General features: G+C 35.2%; 1 protein-coding gene across 3 annotated transcripts in view; it reads right to left on the reverse strand.

Moving 5' to 3' along the window:
• Positions 1 to 4361: 4361 nt before the first annotated feature.
• LOC109535912 (intraflagellar transport protein 88 homolog) overlaps positions 4362 to 17183 on the reverse strand; it is a 19530-nt gene continuing 6708 nt past the window's right edge. For 2 of the 3 annotated variants that reach the window (XM_048669857.1, XM_048669858.1), the window contains 12 exons: positions 13896 to 14091; positions 11655 to 11872; positions 11468 to 11602; positions 11289 to 11385; positions 11085 to 11232; positions 8515 to 8708; positions 8185 to 8371; positions 7868 to 8127; positions 5161 to 5372; positions 4954 to 5102; positions 4711 to 4902; positions 4362 to 4653 (listed from right to left, as the gene is read on the reverse strand). In XM_048669857.1, coding sequence (XP_048525814.1) covers positions 4532 to 4653; positions 4711 to 4902; positions 4954 to 5102; positions 5161 to 5372; positions 7868 to 8127; positions 8185 to 8371; positions 8515 to 8708; positions 11085 to 11232; positions 11289 to 11385; positions 11468 to 11602; positions 11655 to 11872; positions 13896 to 14091 — 2110 coding nt within the window. In that variant the 3' untranslated portion in view covers positions 4362 to 4531. Of the gene's footprint in view, positions 4654 to 4710; positions 4903 to 4953; positions 5103 to 5160; positions 5373 to 7867; positions 8128 to 8184; positions 8372 to 8514; positions 8709 to 11084; positions 11233 to 11288; positions 11386 to 11467; positions 11603 to 11654; positions 11873 to 13895; positions 14092 to 17183 lie in introns of those variants that run through there. The other variant, XM_048669859.1, reaches the window with a different exon arrangement.

Genomic DNA, 17183 nt, shown 5'->3' on the forward strand with positions numbered 1-17183 from the left:
CTGACAAAATGGATGTACCAAATACTGTATATAGAGTGAATTGTTTAGAATGTGATAATACATATATAGGACAAACTAAACAATATTTAAAAAAGATAATGTAAGAACATAAATACAGTCTGAGAAATACTAGTGAAAATAAAACAGCATTAACACAACATGCACACCAAATGTTGCATAATTTTGATTTTTGACATCGCAGATATATTATTTAGGGAAAAAAATTATCATAAAAGAAGATTCCAAGAAATGATACAAATAAAAAAACATACAAAAGCAGTAAATTTCAGATCAGATACCGACAACCTCCTCAACATTTACCAAACCCTAATAAAGCCATAAGTATGGAACACCCGGTACACTAGTGAAAAATTAAAACTATTTCTGCTTATCTCGATACATGCATACCACTCTCGCAAATGTAGAAAATAATTCAGACAAACTCAAGCTTTTAAAGAAGGCAAAGACTTAAAACTTGTAAACAACCTGTTTTAACACTTGTAAACATTGTAACACTGTAAATTATAAATTTTATACAACATGTTTTTTTTGTGAATTGGTGTTTGTAGTTTGTGCAAGTTTTAAATCTGACGATGGCGCTGTTGTCTCGCCGAAACGTAATGAAATAAACTATGTTTCAAAATTTTTACTTCACACTTTGACTGAGACCCAGGAAGGATAAGAATATCATAATAATTTCTTAAATAGTTCATATTACTTACGTCGTTTACTTCCTATAGTATTTTCACTATTTTCATAAATAGCTTCCCGTCTAGCTATTCCTAGATTTCTTTTATGCTTCTTAGTACCCAAATGTCGCTCTTTGTGTTCAGGAGTGGTAAATGCTGTGTCACAAATCTGGCAAGTTAATTGATCTAAAATATCGCAAAAGATACACAAGAATTCTTCATTTGCTTCGACGATTACCTGTGCTTGGTTGTTGATATTCATCCATTGCGCTTAACGATCTGTTTACATCTTTGAACTACTCATTGTATGTTTAAATTTCCCAATCAATACACATCGCAACAAACGATTAATCACCCATTTGTTTTATCATTTCTGTAATCAGTGATAAGTAGATAACGTTTAATAAAAGCATTAGGAACGGATTTATTACGTTTGATATATTTCAATGCATTGGATAAAAAAATCAATTAGGGTACGGATTCTCTTTCATAAAAACCCGATAACGGCAATAAAACTGTGTTCATGCTCACAATATTGAAGCATTTGAACGTTTTTGAAGTAGCTTGAGCTATTGAACAGTACAAAATTCACCTTATAATTACTTCCTTTACTCTTTGTCGAATCGTGAAATTTCTATTTTACTAATTTTTATTAAGCGATTGTGTATTTTAGGCTATGGCGTATTTTTCAAAAAAATACCAAATTTTTGTCGGGAAATTCTCGTTTTGATGGATAGCGGCTGAGCATGATTAAAACGTAAAAAAGCAGTTAAGTAAAATTTCTCTAAAAAACTTCGTAAAAAAAACTCTAGTAAAATGTGTTTGAGAATAAATATTTTGCAGCTCCGGCATTTTTCGAACGGTGTCGCGGTGGACGTTGTAGCATCCTTTGATTCCTTAACCAGAAATAGTCAAAATTGGTGCAAAAAGGCATTTTCCCAAAGCACTCCACGAAGGAAAGTTGCGACTTTCCTCTGGCAAGGAGAGTATTAACAACTTCGAACGCAAAGAGGATGGAAACTAGAGATTTATTGAATTTTTATTAGAAAATATTACAACATTTACTCAAACTTAGGCAAATTTTCTACGTGGGAAAACATTTCTTTTCATAAATTTTGCGTTACGCATCATTGTGTTATTTATTACAGGCACATTTATTCTTGTTGGTTTATCCAAAAATTTGAAAGTTGCCGGGCTTTTGGAATTTCTTTGTTCCATTACTGAAATGAAACTATTGCAGCTATTTTGATTTTTGCACTGGAACAAGCACTAGTGCGATCATAAAAATACTTTTAAGGCTTTAAAATGTGTTGTCAACTACAACTATTGCAAAAAAACTTAACAATTTCTTGTTTCAACACGGCTTTGGTGTTTAGTGACATTCGTTATTGCAAGATCGGGCTTGGGACGACCAGGACTTTTAATTTTAAATTTGTTTTCTAAATTTGGAGCGGAAAATTTCATTGCCTTTAAATATTTAAATTTTGTTTGTGCCCGATTGAACCCTTATTGCGTCAGTTACAGTGACTAAAGTACTAACTTCTACTAGTTAAATAATCCGAAATCAGGATAAAATAAAGGCCGTGCACATACTAAGTGTGCACAATGGTCAGGTGAAAACATCGAACTGCTAGGGACACTTGCGGGTGATCGAAGACCCCGGGTGGAATGTTCCGTCAATGAAACTTGCTCTACAAAAGTGCAGTGAACCATGCGAATAGGAGACGGTTTACATAGGCCACCTCGTGAACGGCAAATCGGCGAAAAAAAAACAGTTCAAAGCAATTCTTTCACCGAAAGACCTCCTCCAAGAATTTTAAATTCAGGGTGTCGCAATAAGGATGGTAAGCGGCTGTATCTTGGAAAGTATGTGTTGTAGAGTGATCGAAAAAAAAATTGATAACAAACTTAACGAAAAGAATTTGCTGAAAATTATTTTGAAATTTTTCAGATTTTGTCGATTTTATACAGACATTGTCCCTATTAGTGAAACATCTAGTAAGTTTAGTCAAAAGATCATAAAAAAAACGGACTACTTTCCTTATGAACTTTTTTCCTAAGTTGTCAAATAAAGCGTGGGGGAGAGTCAAACCGCTTTATTCAAATAAAATGTAAATCCGAAACTGTGATCCTGTAAATCCGAAACGGCTTGACCGATTTCAAGGTTTGTACTATCAATGGAAAGAGCAATAAAAACTCTACAATATATGATATAACAACAATCTTGCTCATTTTCGAAAAAATCGCTGTTCGAAAAAGTTTCTTTGTTTTAATTTTTCACAAAAATTCCAAATGCTAGCATCAAATTATTTTACACGCATTCGAAAGCAAAGGAAAAAATGAACTAAACCGCATCTTAAAATAATTTATGGAATCAATTTAATACTTGAAAATAATAAAGGTTGCCTAATTCAAATAATTAAAGTAAGAATTGTCCCTATAAGTGAAACATCTAGTAAGTTTGAAAATAGTGGGAACAATAAAAGACAATTTGTTCTTCCAAAGCGTACTTTAAATATTTGAATTAGGCAACCTTTATTATTTTCAAGTATTAAATCGATTCCAGAAATTATTTTAAGATGCGGTTTTTGCGGTTCAGTTCATTTTTTCCTGTGCTTTCGAATGCGTGTAAAATAACTTGACAGAAGTATTTGAAATTTTTGTGAAAAATTCAAACAAATAATTTTTTTAAACCGCGGATTTTTCGGAAATTATTAATATTGTTTTTATATCACATATTGTAGAGTTTTTATTGCTCTTTCAATTGATAGTAAAAACTATGAAATCGGTCGAGCCGTTTCGGAGTTACAGGTTTCTTTGAATTAAGCGGTTTGACTCTCCCCTCACGCTTTATTTGACAAGTTAGGAAAAAAAGTTCATAAGGAAAGTAATACTGTTTTTTATGATCTTTTCACTAAACTTACTAGATGTTTCACTTATAGGGACAATTTCTGTATAAAATCRACTTTTTAAAATACCGTTTGCAATTACGCCATCTAGTGGTCATYTGAGAACGTTCAAAATAATTTTTAGCAAATTATTTTCTTCAAGTTTGTTATCAATTTTGTTTTCCGATCACTCTACAACACATACTTTCCAAGATACAGCCGCTTACCATCCTTATTGCGACACCCTGTATAAATAACATACAACATACGTAAAAATTTACCTGGAACTGTTGCGTTTAGCGTTGAATAGTAAGACGCACAAAGAACAGCAACAGAAAATTGGCTGTTTTTTTATATTTTTGAGGAAAATAAGCCATCAGTAGGTACTTTTCCAGACATCCCAATTACCGCGCTGAAATTATGAAACGCGCTGAAATTACTATCAAACTTTAGGCGCGATTTGCGCAACAATTAGCAGCTTGCAGTTGCAAGATTTAATTTTCTGATAAAACTTCTTTATAACTATTCCAATTTTCTTTATTAAATTCCACAACTTTTGAGATATTTTGCATTTTTGGTATAATGTTTTATTTGCGCTTGTCTTAAAATTCGAATTTGTTTTACATACGCGCTTAATAAACCCTAATTGTCTAGAATCTAGGCGGAATACCAGCTTGATGCTCCTGATCAAATTTCGAGAGGTGGCAACATACACCAACAGATATTTATTCAAGAAACTTGTAAATTGGGATTAAAGGGCTTACATTGAAAGTGACTCGTTTAATTTTAAACATTTTACTAATTGTTCGATTTTGAATATATGGAATCCTTCCTGAATTCTTAGATATCTATTAATGAACTAATGTATAAAATATTTTGCTTCACAACAGTATTTAGCTTTAAAAGTAGTATGCTAGTCACTAAGTCACTAAAATATAAAGGCGTTTAATTATTTCATTCGGGCAACAAGTCGTCGCCCAATTCCTCATTTCCAAAATCATCAAAGTCCAAAGGCTTTCCCGCTCCTGTCCTGGGGCGAATGGGTAAAGGCCCTAGCGGATCCGCATAGTTCACATCTGCAAAACAGATTGTTACAATTCCTTTTCCGTCTCGCAGAACATTTGAAGTAGCACCAATATTATTTGGTCCAATTCCCGAATCCGAGCTGCTGGCGCTGTTTTGCTTGCGTATCTCCCTCACACTTCTCAGGTTCCGGCTGTTCGAACCCGACAGGGGAGGTGGACTTTGAGTCGATGTGTGCTCTGGTACTGGACTAAAGCCCGAACCTGCTCTCGAAGACAACCCGCTATTGCTTCGTCTGGATCCTGGAAAGCTACCATTTGAGCGACAAATTAAAATTTGCAACTTACCCAAACCTGGCCTGCTGCTGTTCACCCGTTCTCTCACTTCTTTGGACTTTTCCAGTTTCTTGAGCTCCATGAGATAATCCTGTGCCTCTCTCATTCCCAGGTCGCTGCACAGTCTCACCAAGAACCGCAGACACTCGGCATTCTCAGGAAACTGACTATCGTTTGAAGATTTAAGTAGAACCAGCAGCAGCACCATTCGGTTGGCGTTCTTACCTATGGATTTCCTGATAGAGTGTTAAGGCTTTGTGCATATTTCCACTGCGACGATGGCATCCGGCCACCATCATATTCCACTTTGGTTCCCCAGGTTGCATCAAGGCCGCTTTCTCGAAGTAAATTAGAGCCTTTTCCACCACTTGCATTTCGATATAGTACGACCCCAACCACTCGATTACCGATAAGTTGCCCGGGTAGTACCTGAAAGACTAATTCCAAAAACTTAACAAATAACACAGACGATGTGGGGCAATCTGTGGTCACACTATATGGTTTTATTCATATATAAGAAGAGTTCATACTAAATTTTTTGTACACAGTGCACGAGACACTAATTTCTCTGTATATCAGTATTACGGGAACCGGCAAAATAAGGTACTTTGCCACTGTTAAATTAATCAAATAAAAGTGTATCATGGGCATATTTTTATTTTAAAAGTGCTTAATCCATGGTCTAAAGGATTACTCATATGTTTGAGGACTGGTGGACATACTAAGGTATAATGGAATCAACCGAAAATGAGAATCAAATTGTGGCGAGCGTAAAGAGAACACAAATAACGGCAGGCATAAATCTTATTAGTGGCAGGCATTACTAAAAATCGAAGCCGCATGTGCACAAGTCAATAAGGCAGCGGCACTATTAGTGGCATAGCTGCAATGCGTGTACCATGTATCTGTATTTATTTTCGTCTGCGTCTCAAAATCGCTTTGTCCACTGCACATTTGTAAAGTAATTTTGACTGGAAAAACATTTTCACATTCCAGCCCTATTATCTCGTCTATGTGTGTGTTACTATATAGAGTTATACAGGGTGATTCGCAACCTTGTGGACACAGAGCAGGGGCGTGTAGAGGACCTCAAGACAAATCGAGTTTCCATGTAAGTTTTTTATTTCAGGCCCATGATTAACGAGATACAGGGTGTTAAAATTTCAAAAAAATGTTGGTATTTTCTCTTTAATTCCTACAGTTTATGAGATATTTTGTTCAAATTTTTAAGGTAGGCTGGTGTTTAGACCCTCACGGAAGGCGACTGCTTGTGAAAATCTACAGGGTGTTCTTTTTTCTAGAGAACCTCTTTTACGCCTCCGAACTTTTTTATGGTGCGCCACTGACTTCGACCCAACACATTTTTGCATTTGTTGTTTAATTTAAGAATTTGCTGATCTCTAGCAGTTTTTTTGCATCTGTCTTTGTTTTCGAGTTATTTGCACAAATATAAGTCCATGTAGGSTTTCTGGGTGATTTTCTATGAATTTTTTAAATAATTTTTTTGTGTCYTTTTGTTCAMATTTTTYGGTCAAAGSTTCAAGTGCAAGTTAAAGTTAAAATAGGGATRGCTGACGAGTTAACTTTAAAAGTKATTTTTTTTACTTTAATTTAATTTACGATAATTGAGGTTTATCGGCTGTAAGCTAATCCAAATAAAAATAAATAAAAATGTAATGAATATTTCAATTTATTATGAAATTAATTTCTTTCACCAAAAAAAAAAGTACAAAAGGACGCAAAAAAATTATCAGAAAATTCATGGAAAATCACCCAGGAACCCTACATGAACTTATATTTGTGCAAATAACTCGAAAATGAAGACAGATACGAAATAACTGCAAGAGATCAGAAAATTCTTAAATTCAACAACAAATTGAAAAATGTGTTCGCTCAAATTCAGTGGCGCAACACAAAAAAGTTTGGGGGGGWAGAAGGGGGTGTGCCTCTAGAAAATAGAACACCTGTAGATTTTCACAACCAGTCGCCTTACCTACGGATAATGCGTCTAAACAAACTACGTTAAAAATTTGAGCAAAATAGCTCAGAAACTGTAGGAGTGAAAGAGAAAATACCAACATTTTTTTGAAACTTTAATACCCTGTATCTCGTGAACCATGGGCCCGAGAAAAAAACTTAAAAGGAAACTCGACTTCTTTTGAGGTCCTCTACACGCCCCTGCTGTGTGTCCATAGGGTTGTGAATCACCCTGTATATTAATTGTTTTTTTGCAAAAAAGTGCTGAAATTTAGAAAGTTTCCTTTGGAGTATTCGTCACCTTTCAATTCCCAAGTTCACCAAGAAGAATGCTTTTTTAAATATTTATAAAAACCATAATTCTTCCAACAAAACAGTGATCGCAAGCTTAAGGAATAAATGCAGTCGAAACATGTTTTCTACATAACTGGTTACTCTTTAAATGGACCCTAAGAAAGAACTGCTTAAAAGGAGTGACACCAATTTTGAATCACTCTGCTTGCTTGCTGATGCTGTGGAACCTAAAATAGAATTACATCTTTTGAAGCGAAAACTTTCCTGATGAGTCGCGGTTTCTTAATTTAATGTTTAATTAAAGAAAATTGGATAATGTTAATATGTCCTTTGCACGTTCCAAGAAAGCGTCAATCAGCCCCCCTAAAGGAACAACACAAATTTGATTCTCTCTGTATTAGGCATGGGGAACACTGTGTTGTTTGACACTTTTGTGTTGATGCCGCTCTATGAGTCAATGTGTTATAACACCTCGAGCCTTACGGCGCAACACCTTGAATAACACTTAACATTTAACTGCATTCAAGAAGAATTTCAAAGCCAGAAAGCGAGTCGCACACGTATTTACGGTTTACTGTAAAATAAATTGCTCTGACACGTTGTATTGACGCGACAAGACGCATCAGTATCAATGCGCCAACACCTGAACATCAACACTTACATCAACGTGATAATGATGGGCCTGCTGTTTATCGCCCTCCTGGTCGAACAATTCGCCCAACTTCTGCAAAGCTTTGGCGTCGGTTGGTGTCAATCCGAGCAGCTGCTGATAAGTGTCAGCTGCAGCTTCAGAGTCGCCCACCAACTCTAACAAGCTGGCCACTTGGCAAACTACAGCGGGAAGCAAGGCTAAGGAGCCGGAAAACCGTTGAAAACAGGACAGCGCTTCTATGTAGTGTCCCTGGCGTTTCAAGCATAATCCTGCAAGATAATTCGGTTCATTGATATTGCCACAGCTGACCAAGTTCGTTCACTAGCCCAAATCGAAAATTGCTTCAAAATGATCGGGATTCAAGTCCAGAGCTTTGCGAAAGCACTGAATGGCCCTGTCCAGTTGTCCCGTCGCTATCAGACACGCCCCATAGTTTACAAAGCCATCAGCAGTTGGCATTTTGCATTGTTCCACTGTTTCGCTGTATCTCAGAGCTGTATCGTAATCGCCTTGCTGAAATGATAGTGAAATATATATTTGTTATTACAAATTTATAGGCGACTGGAGCAAAAGTACCTAGAAGGCTGGAAAGGTTTCAGAAAATAAACTAGCTCGATTTCCGGTTCAGTTTACTAGTCCCCTTTTATGTAACTTACCAAATAATATATAAAACTTAGATTGGTAGCTGCATTCAATGCTATATCGGTATCTTTTTCAAACGTCTTCAACGTGCTAATGGCTTCAGCGAGTTGATTTTGCTTCAAGAACATGATGGCCTTGTTTATTTCCAAATCTGCGGCCAATTGGGCGTATTCTGAGCTCTTGATTGCAGACACACACCAGTCGTAACCTACATATAAAGAAAGAAGCTCTAAGATTGCAGTTTTTGAAAACAGTTTGATGTTTCTAATAGAGACAATGTTCATTGTGCAAATGAGGAGAAAAATGAGACAAGCGAACGCAGATTGGCAGATCCTGAAATGTGTGGGGATTGAGGAACGTTAGAGAGGGCATGAGATGTTTCACTTGCTTACAGAACTGGAGGAGGTGAAAGGATTTAAGACAAGATCAGCAACATGGAGGAGGATGGCAATATAATAGGGAACTTTTTAGGGATAACATAAGTCGATAATCGTTTCATAAAAACGTTCAATAAAGTTTCAGTTCCGTAATAATCGATATTTTCGGTACATTTACAAGCGTTCACGATCTTTAAGCGACGATTTCTTCTTTATTGTTAATGCAAACACTTTGTTGATGCATTTTTGATTTTTTTAAGGCGAAAGGAATCGATTGAGAGACAAAAACAAGCAGGTGAAATTTTTATTTTCTCAAAAATCTTCTAAGGGCGGGGGTGGATTTTTTGAAAAAATATTAGTTTTTAACTTTATAAATGCATTTTTTTAATTTCTTAAGACGAAAGGAATCGATTGAGAGCAAAAAACACTCATGCCAAATAGTTATTTTTTTCCGAAATTTTTCTAATGGTAGGTAAGTGTCGATTTTTTGAAGAAATATAGATTTTCTCAAAACGCCTTGAAATCTACATCATTGTGATCTCAATGAACCCGGGAATGCAACGAACTAGTTTTAGCCAGAAGTTTCAGTTCTGATAGAGATATAATATATAAGAGATTTTCGGAACATTTTTATCGTTTTTTGAGCGTTCGCGATCTTTAGCCGACGATTTCTTCCTTATTGCTGACCCAGACACTTTAGAAATGCACTTTTGTGAGATTCCTATGGCGAAAGTAATCGATTGAGCGCAAAAAACTCGCATGTAAAATTTTAATTTCTTGCCGAAAATTTTCTAAATGTCGGGGTCGATTTTTTCAAAAAAAAATTATTTTCTCAAAAAGTCTTGACATCGACATCAGTGTGATCTCAAGGAACCGGGGAATTCAACGAACTAGTTGAGAAACACACCAGAAGTTTCAGTTGGGTACATTTTAGGCGAGCATTCACGATATTGAAGCAACGATTTCTTCCTTATTATTGATCCAAGTACTTGATAAATGCATTTTTTGAGTTTCTTAAGGCGAAAGGAATCGATTGAGCTCAAAAAACACGCATGTAAAATTCTTATTTTTTGCCGATAGGAATTAAGTAATCGATGGGGAAACTGTATTTGAAAATAATTTACCCTTCAAAAACTTCATGTTTAAACAATTTACCCTTCAGTAATCAACTTTTTCTTTATTGTACGCTGTAGTATAACTCTTTACGAGTAAAATACACTCTCAGAAGAGTCTTTCCGACGTCTCAAAAACAAACTTATTTAGATTCTGGCAAGAGGCTTTTCTACATACCTATCAAATAAGAATTAACAAAGAGTTTTGAATATATTAAGGTAAAATGTATACACTCATAAAGTCCACAAAACTGTTCAAAAAAGTGATAGTGCGATTTTTGAGAAGCAAAGCAAAATTAAATATAGAAAATTAAAAAAAAAACACTAAAAACGACGGATTTTTTTGTTTTTTGAGTAAACAAATAAACGGATTTTAATTCAGATTGTCTCATTTTGTAGATACTTTTACCAATTAAACGGGAAAATTAAATCCCACGGCAAGATGAATTACATTTTGAATAGTAAAATTGACGTGAACCGATTTGTTTTCATTTAATTTTATTCGCCATTGCCTGATCCAAATATTTATGGCATTAATTGCAATTTGGATATTGGCAGTCGTTTCTTCTATTTAGTTCCCAGCTGCAAGAACTATAGTATCACCAGCAAATGCTACAAATTTTATGTTATTTACTACTCGAATAACGCATGTATGCACGCTGCTTTGAGGAACTCCGGCATTTATCGTTCTCCTGCTTTATACGAAAATTTCGTTGATTTAGGTAGGATTCTGAGAGTGGCATATGCTGCGATAGACAGGATCTTTTTAGTTGATTAATCATGCCAAACTTTGTCCATGGCCTAAGCTACCAGACAGCTAAGTACATAAGTACATTTTCTTTTCTCCTAGACACTTTTCTATAACATCTGTTATTCTACAAGGATTAACAGCTGCTAGTTTCTGCAACGTGATAACAATACCTTGCCAATGCCGTGTTCAGTGTTAAGTTGTTTACCAGATTATTTTGATTTTTTCTATGTACTAAATGATCGGTTTTCATGCTCTAGAGAAAAATAATTTTCCTCTGCAGCCCAAATATTCATATCGGTATAAAGAGTAGAACATGTCTGTATCATAATTTAAAATTCCCTCACCTTCTTTCAAGCTATCTTCTACAAAAGGAGCGATCAGTTTGGCGGCTGTGAGAATGCAGTACTCAGCATCCTTTCGCTTCAGCGCTTCATACTTGTGCAAGTGGTCATCCTGAATGGCTGTGGCAAGAAGTGCGTCTTCGGGATTATCCTACTTAATTTTAAACCTTTTATCATCCTGCTGCTTGTGATTCCTCAAGCACTTGCCTGCTCTAAGTTATACTTGTCGTCTTCTTCAACGTCCAAAGGCACCGACAGTAGAAGCGAAAATGCCGTTCTCATTCTGTCCTGATCTTCCAGCGCTCTGGAACACAATAAAAATGGGAATCCTTTATTTTACAGTTATGCTACTGGGAAACCAAACGGCAAAAAGTGGCAAACTGCACCTGCAACAAACTATCAAATGTAGTCCTCCCCGATGGCACGGCTGTTCGCTCATGATAAACTCCAAACTGTTAACAGCCTCCTCCCATTGCCCCATCTTTACAAACACCATGGCAATGTTGTGCATTATTTTTATCCTGGAACGTTCCAATCATCAAAGCAGCTGGAACAACTAGTTTCAAATAATACCTGAGGTTTTTTTGGGTGGACGGCACCTGATCCAGAGCCATCCGATACATTTTCACTGCCATCTGGTAGTGTCCCTGTTTGAGGTAAATGTTGCCCATGTTCAGTTTGAGGCGATACGCATTGGCAAACATTCGATTCTTTGTAATGGTCTGATATGTGTTTAGTGCCTCAGTGTAGAGCTCGTTCACTGCATATTGGTTTGCAAGATTGAACAATACCTAAGAAAATGGGTTTTCTAACTGCAATTTCTTTATCTTTTTCGCCGGCGATGTAGAGAAGTACGAACGGCAAAAGAAAGTAAATTTAATCAGAAGTTAAAAAACGACTACTGAAAACAGAGAACAACGATTTTACTCACATAAACTTCACCAAGCAAACACGAATAGTCAAAAAATGGCGTTTCTGTGTGCAAAATTTGAATTCTGATTCTGAATTGTTTAAACTCAAAGTTTTTATGATTTAATGAAAAGCAATAAACTGGAAGACTATTTAACTAATTCATTGTTGAAATGTTCTCCACCACTTAAGCTTTGGTTAAGTCTGAGTTAACGCCAATATTCTTCGGCATATAATAGAATATTTTACGAGAAATAGTCTAGCGAGCTTAAATCTGCAATCCTGCCGGCCATTCGACTGAACATCTCAGTTTTTTGACGAAAACCACTACTGGCTTCATAATTTTTTGGAGTTATTCGATCACTTTACAAAGTCGAACATACAAAATAAATTTCCGCACGGCATACGAGTTTTAATTATTTTTTTATTATGTTTCAATTTTATACCAGGTGTCAATTTGAAAACTTCCCACCCTTAATACCTTTCTTGCAGTTTAAAATATGAAAAATTGGGTGTGTTTAATGTACAAATCATTAGATGCTTCGGTTACACCGTTAAAATCGTTGAATAACAGTAAAAAAATATAGTTTAAACAATTGATTTCGGGTTTATTGACTATTTTACTTCGAGAAAAATCACTTTTTATTTCCGGAAGGGAAATTTCTGCAATAAAACCCTTGTGATCTACTTACGCACTGTATTATAAGTTGTTAAAGTCTTGTCTATTTGCCTGTAAATAATAATAAAATCTATTTTCGAACCCTCCCTAACATTGATAAGATATTCCCGGATAGATCGATTGGCAGAAGGGGACCAATTGAATGACCTCCAAGATCACCGGATTGAACACCGTTAGACTTCTTTCTGCGGTGACATCTTAAGTTCATTGTTAATAAATCAAAACTTGCTGATATTGATGATGTTAAAAGGCGAATTGCAGCAGAATTCCAGTCAATTCCTGGTCAAGTTTCCCGAAATGTTAGGGAAGAGTTCACAAATCAACATCACTTGAACAACTCATAACATAGTGCGTAAGTAGATGAAACAGGTTTTATTGTAGAAACTCCTCTTCCGCAAATAAACATTATTTCTGTCAATGTAAAATAATCAATGAATAAGAAATAAAATAAAATAAAAAACAATAAATCAATTTTTAAACTAGATTTTCTTCCGGTTATTCAAGTGTCTCCCTTACAAATAAAATTGACAGGTCTTTTCGATTTTTCATATTTTCAAAAGTTTTCAAATTGAAACCCCACATAATGCAAATCTGCCTAAGTTTCAGCCTGATTTAAAAGAACAGCTTGGAGCAAATAAGGATTAAAAATTGATATGAAACTGGAATGTGAAAACCACAATTACCTTCCTTAGTTACTTATTTTTTTATTTTTTTATTACTTTACTTATTTATTAAAATTACCTTTGTAGTTAGACTATGCCTTTGCATCAGTTTCTTCTCTACCCAAAATAATTTTTGATAATAATAAAAATATAATGGAAGGTTTTCAAGAAATCAGTCAAGAAATGTAAAAGGGATAATTTAGTTCAACAACATTTTCCACTTATTTAAAGACGTTTTAAAATTCGATGATGGTAACAATTTGACATTTTTTAGGCAGAAACCGTTCAATTTTGCTTTTTTTTAAGTACTTTTAGGCTTACTGTAACCTTGTCCTTTCATTATTTTCCATGAATGTACCACAAAAATCCTTAGAAAATTCAGCTTTTGTTGGCTGTTTGCTCCACAAACATTGGAGTTGAAAATGTTCTGCGGCTTAAAGATGCATCGATTAAAAATTTGTGGTTCAGTCGAACAAATCTAACCGTTATAAAGTCTCACAGAAAAATGTAAAAGACAGTATTCAGATTTTCTCATGCCTTCACTATTTTCAAGTTAAGACTTACCGCATAAGTCAAATCGATGTTATGGTGCTCGCCTAGTCCGTTCTGTTCTTGCATGCGTATAAGGCTTCTTTCTTTATATGAAGCTTCCTTGGCTTTGGTTAACGCCATTCTGGAGTCGCCTGCGGTCTGTGCTATGCACGATTCTTCCACTAACTGCATTATTTTCATTTCTTGTTGTCTGATTTTCTCCTCCGGCCTGCAAGGGGTGTAAGCGATCAAAATTCCCGCAAGCCATAATTCTGAATGTTTATTTCCTGATTTATTACTAAAGGGTATTTTTTTTAAGTAGATAAAATGCTAATTGTTTGCTTTCAGGCAGTTAAATGTTAGATTAGTTAAAAGTTATGGTAAAAAATGAATGCAACAAAACTACACGAACTGTGTGCTCCAAAAGTTTCTACGGAGTTTTCGCTGAAGCTTGCGCAAATTCTTCTGGCAAGTCAATTATTTTTCAACATTGATATAAATAGTTATAATATATGGGAATAATAAATAGGGCTAAATGGATCAAAAATGCTATTAAGTAGAAACTTTTCAATTTTTGACGATTTTCAAGAGTTTGTAAAAAAATATATTAAAACCGCGTCTAGATCCATTTCAATCAGTAAAAAAATGAAAAATAACATAGAGAATCTGTGGATAATTTTATTCCAAACAAAACAGCGTGCCAATTTTTTTTGGGTTCAAATCTTTTTTTTTTGGGATAATATGGGATTTTTCTGCTAAAAACTTTGCTTTTGGAACTTTCACATTACCTAATCGTATGTAGGTTTGTTATAGTAGAGTTGAAAGCTAATTCAGATCTCTTTGAACGTTTCGAACAGATTTATTGCAAAGAGATTGATACATAAGAAACAATCTAATAAATCAACACTTTTTTCTAAAATCCCTCAATAAGCAACCATTCAAAAATTGTACATAAACAACGGCCGAATCGGAAGAATTTCTAGGATTTCGACATAAAACTCTTGTAACTACACAATTTTGTTATGCATTATTATTGACTGGCGAAACTCAATTTACAAACTGCAGAATCGAGTTTTTTTTATTAAAAAAATCTTTACCTCATTGAGCTCAAAAGATCACAAAATAAATCGGTAAAGTATCGGTAAGAGCATGTTGATTTTTTCAGTATTAATTGCTCTTGGTCTTGAGAAAGTCTGTAATAAGCTAGGCTAGGCTGTATGTGTAAATTTTTTTTTTCTTTCAAACATTAAAGTGTTTCTATTTAATCTAAGTAAGTAAATAACATTTTTGCTACGATAATTATTTTTTCGGGCTTGGATTTCCAGCTCAGCCCATCAAAGAATTTATAAAATGTTTAACTCGCAATAAAGTTGCTCGATAGGTGCATTTGCTTGGTCAAAGAAGGGAAAACGTATTTTTTTAAACAAACAATTTTGATCAACAATTAATATCAAATAATCAACTGTGTGTCGTTACTCCCCAGGCGTATTGCGAAAATTCGTTTGATATTTTGAGTTCCATCCAGCGTTTGAATGATTAAGATTTGGCAATTCTTGTATAAGCAAAAATGCTTATTTTGAATCGGAGTAGCTAGTTTCAAAAATTTCTCGTTATTTACAAGTTACCCTGTATACATGGAGGTTTACTACTTTAGAACTTAGTGTTCTTCTAAACGCAGGGATGATTATGTATGTTGGCAAAAAACGAAGCGCAAAACACCCCCTGGGAATTTTGATTTATATGTTCCTTTGGTTTCAGTCAAAGTGTGAAGTAAAAATTTTGAATATCGTTTATTTCATTACGTTTCGGCGCAGTCATCAGTTTAAAATTTACACAAACTCATGATTGATAAAAATCAACGTTCTTTTAGGTCTTTGCCTTCTTGAAACCTTAAATTTGTCTCACCAAAAAAAGACAAAATAAGATAACTTTACAGACTATACACTTACACCCAAAATAACGACCTAAAAAAGACACTGAACCAATTGAACAGGAACATTAAAACTCTGATTGGACAATACCGACAAGACAAATGGTTAGAAACATGTAAGGAAATAGAAAAAGACAAGGGCAAAACATATTGGCAAAAAATCAAGAAAGTAGCACAATACAAGAAAACTAACACTACTGACACAATTGACAAAAACGGAATAGAACGTTACACAGACAAAGAGAAAGTTGACGTATTCGCCGGACACTATCAAAAGGCATTCAGCATATCGACAAACCCTAACTTCGACAGTACCAACTGGAACATGATCAATGACTGGTACTTGAACTACTTTAACAACTCATCAAACTATACTTACAAACTAATCACAGACACAGAGTTCCCTATCATTTGTCAAAAACACAGCACCGGGAAAAGACAAAATAAAGGCAAAACTCCTGAAAAGCTTAACCCAAGAAACCCACAAACTCATCCTTACTGAAATCAACAACTGCATCACAAATAATAATATTCCGAAAACGTGGAAAAGTGGTGTAATAATTCCTATACCTTAAAATGGACGAGACGGTACACAAATGGACAACTACAGACCTATCACATTACTCCCGGTGCTGTGCAAAGTCTTGGAACACATATTAAAACAGAGACTCGAAGAACTGATTGGAAATCATATACCAACCTACCAATTTGGCTTCAAACAATATCACTCGACTATTCATCCGCTATTTATTTTGACCAACAACATACAAACAGCCCACCTAACTGACGGAAAGTCGGCATGTCTACTCATGGACATCAACAAGGCTTTTGATAGTGTCTGGCATATGGGCTTACTATACAAACTATACAAACTCCACACACCACCATATCTACTACACCCCATAAAGAACTAATTAGAAAACAGACAACTACATGTACCTATTGACAACACACTCTCCTTTGCTTTTTTCCCTGAACAAGGGCTTCCCCAAGGATCACCGCTCTCACCCTTTCTCTACAATATATACTGCCAAGACATATACAATTACATCTTACCAGACAAACATCAAATCGACAGAACGGCATACATATTACATACGCTGACGACACGTCACTTATTATACACGACAAAACTACTGAAAAAGCGTCTGAAAGAGTTCAAACACTAACAAACAACACAATGACATGGTTTTATAAATAGAGACTAACGCCAAACGAGACAAAAAATCAACTTCTGCTCACGAACCACAGACTCAACGCTGACTCCCCCACAATAACTGCAGATGGAAAAATAAAACAACCGAAAAACGACGTAAGGTACCTTGGGATTACAATCGACCACAAACTGAAATTCACTAAACACACACGAAACATCAGAACAGAAATGATAA

The sequence above is a fragment of the Dendroctonus ponderosae genome, unplaced genomic scaffold, assembly GCF_020466585.1.
Source record: "Dendroctonus ponderosae isolate FM_Combo_2020 unplaced genomic scaffold, Dpon_F_20191213v2 Dpon_F_20191213_9, whole genome shotgun sequence".
Lineage (NCBI taxonomy): Eukaryota > Metazoa > Arthropoda > Insecta > Coleoptera > Curculionidae > Dendroctonus > Dendroctonus ponderosae.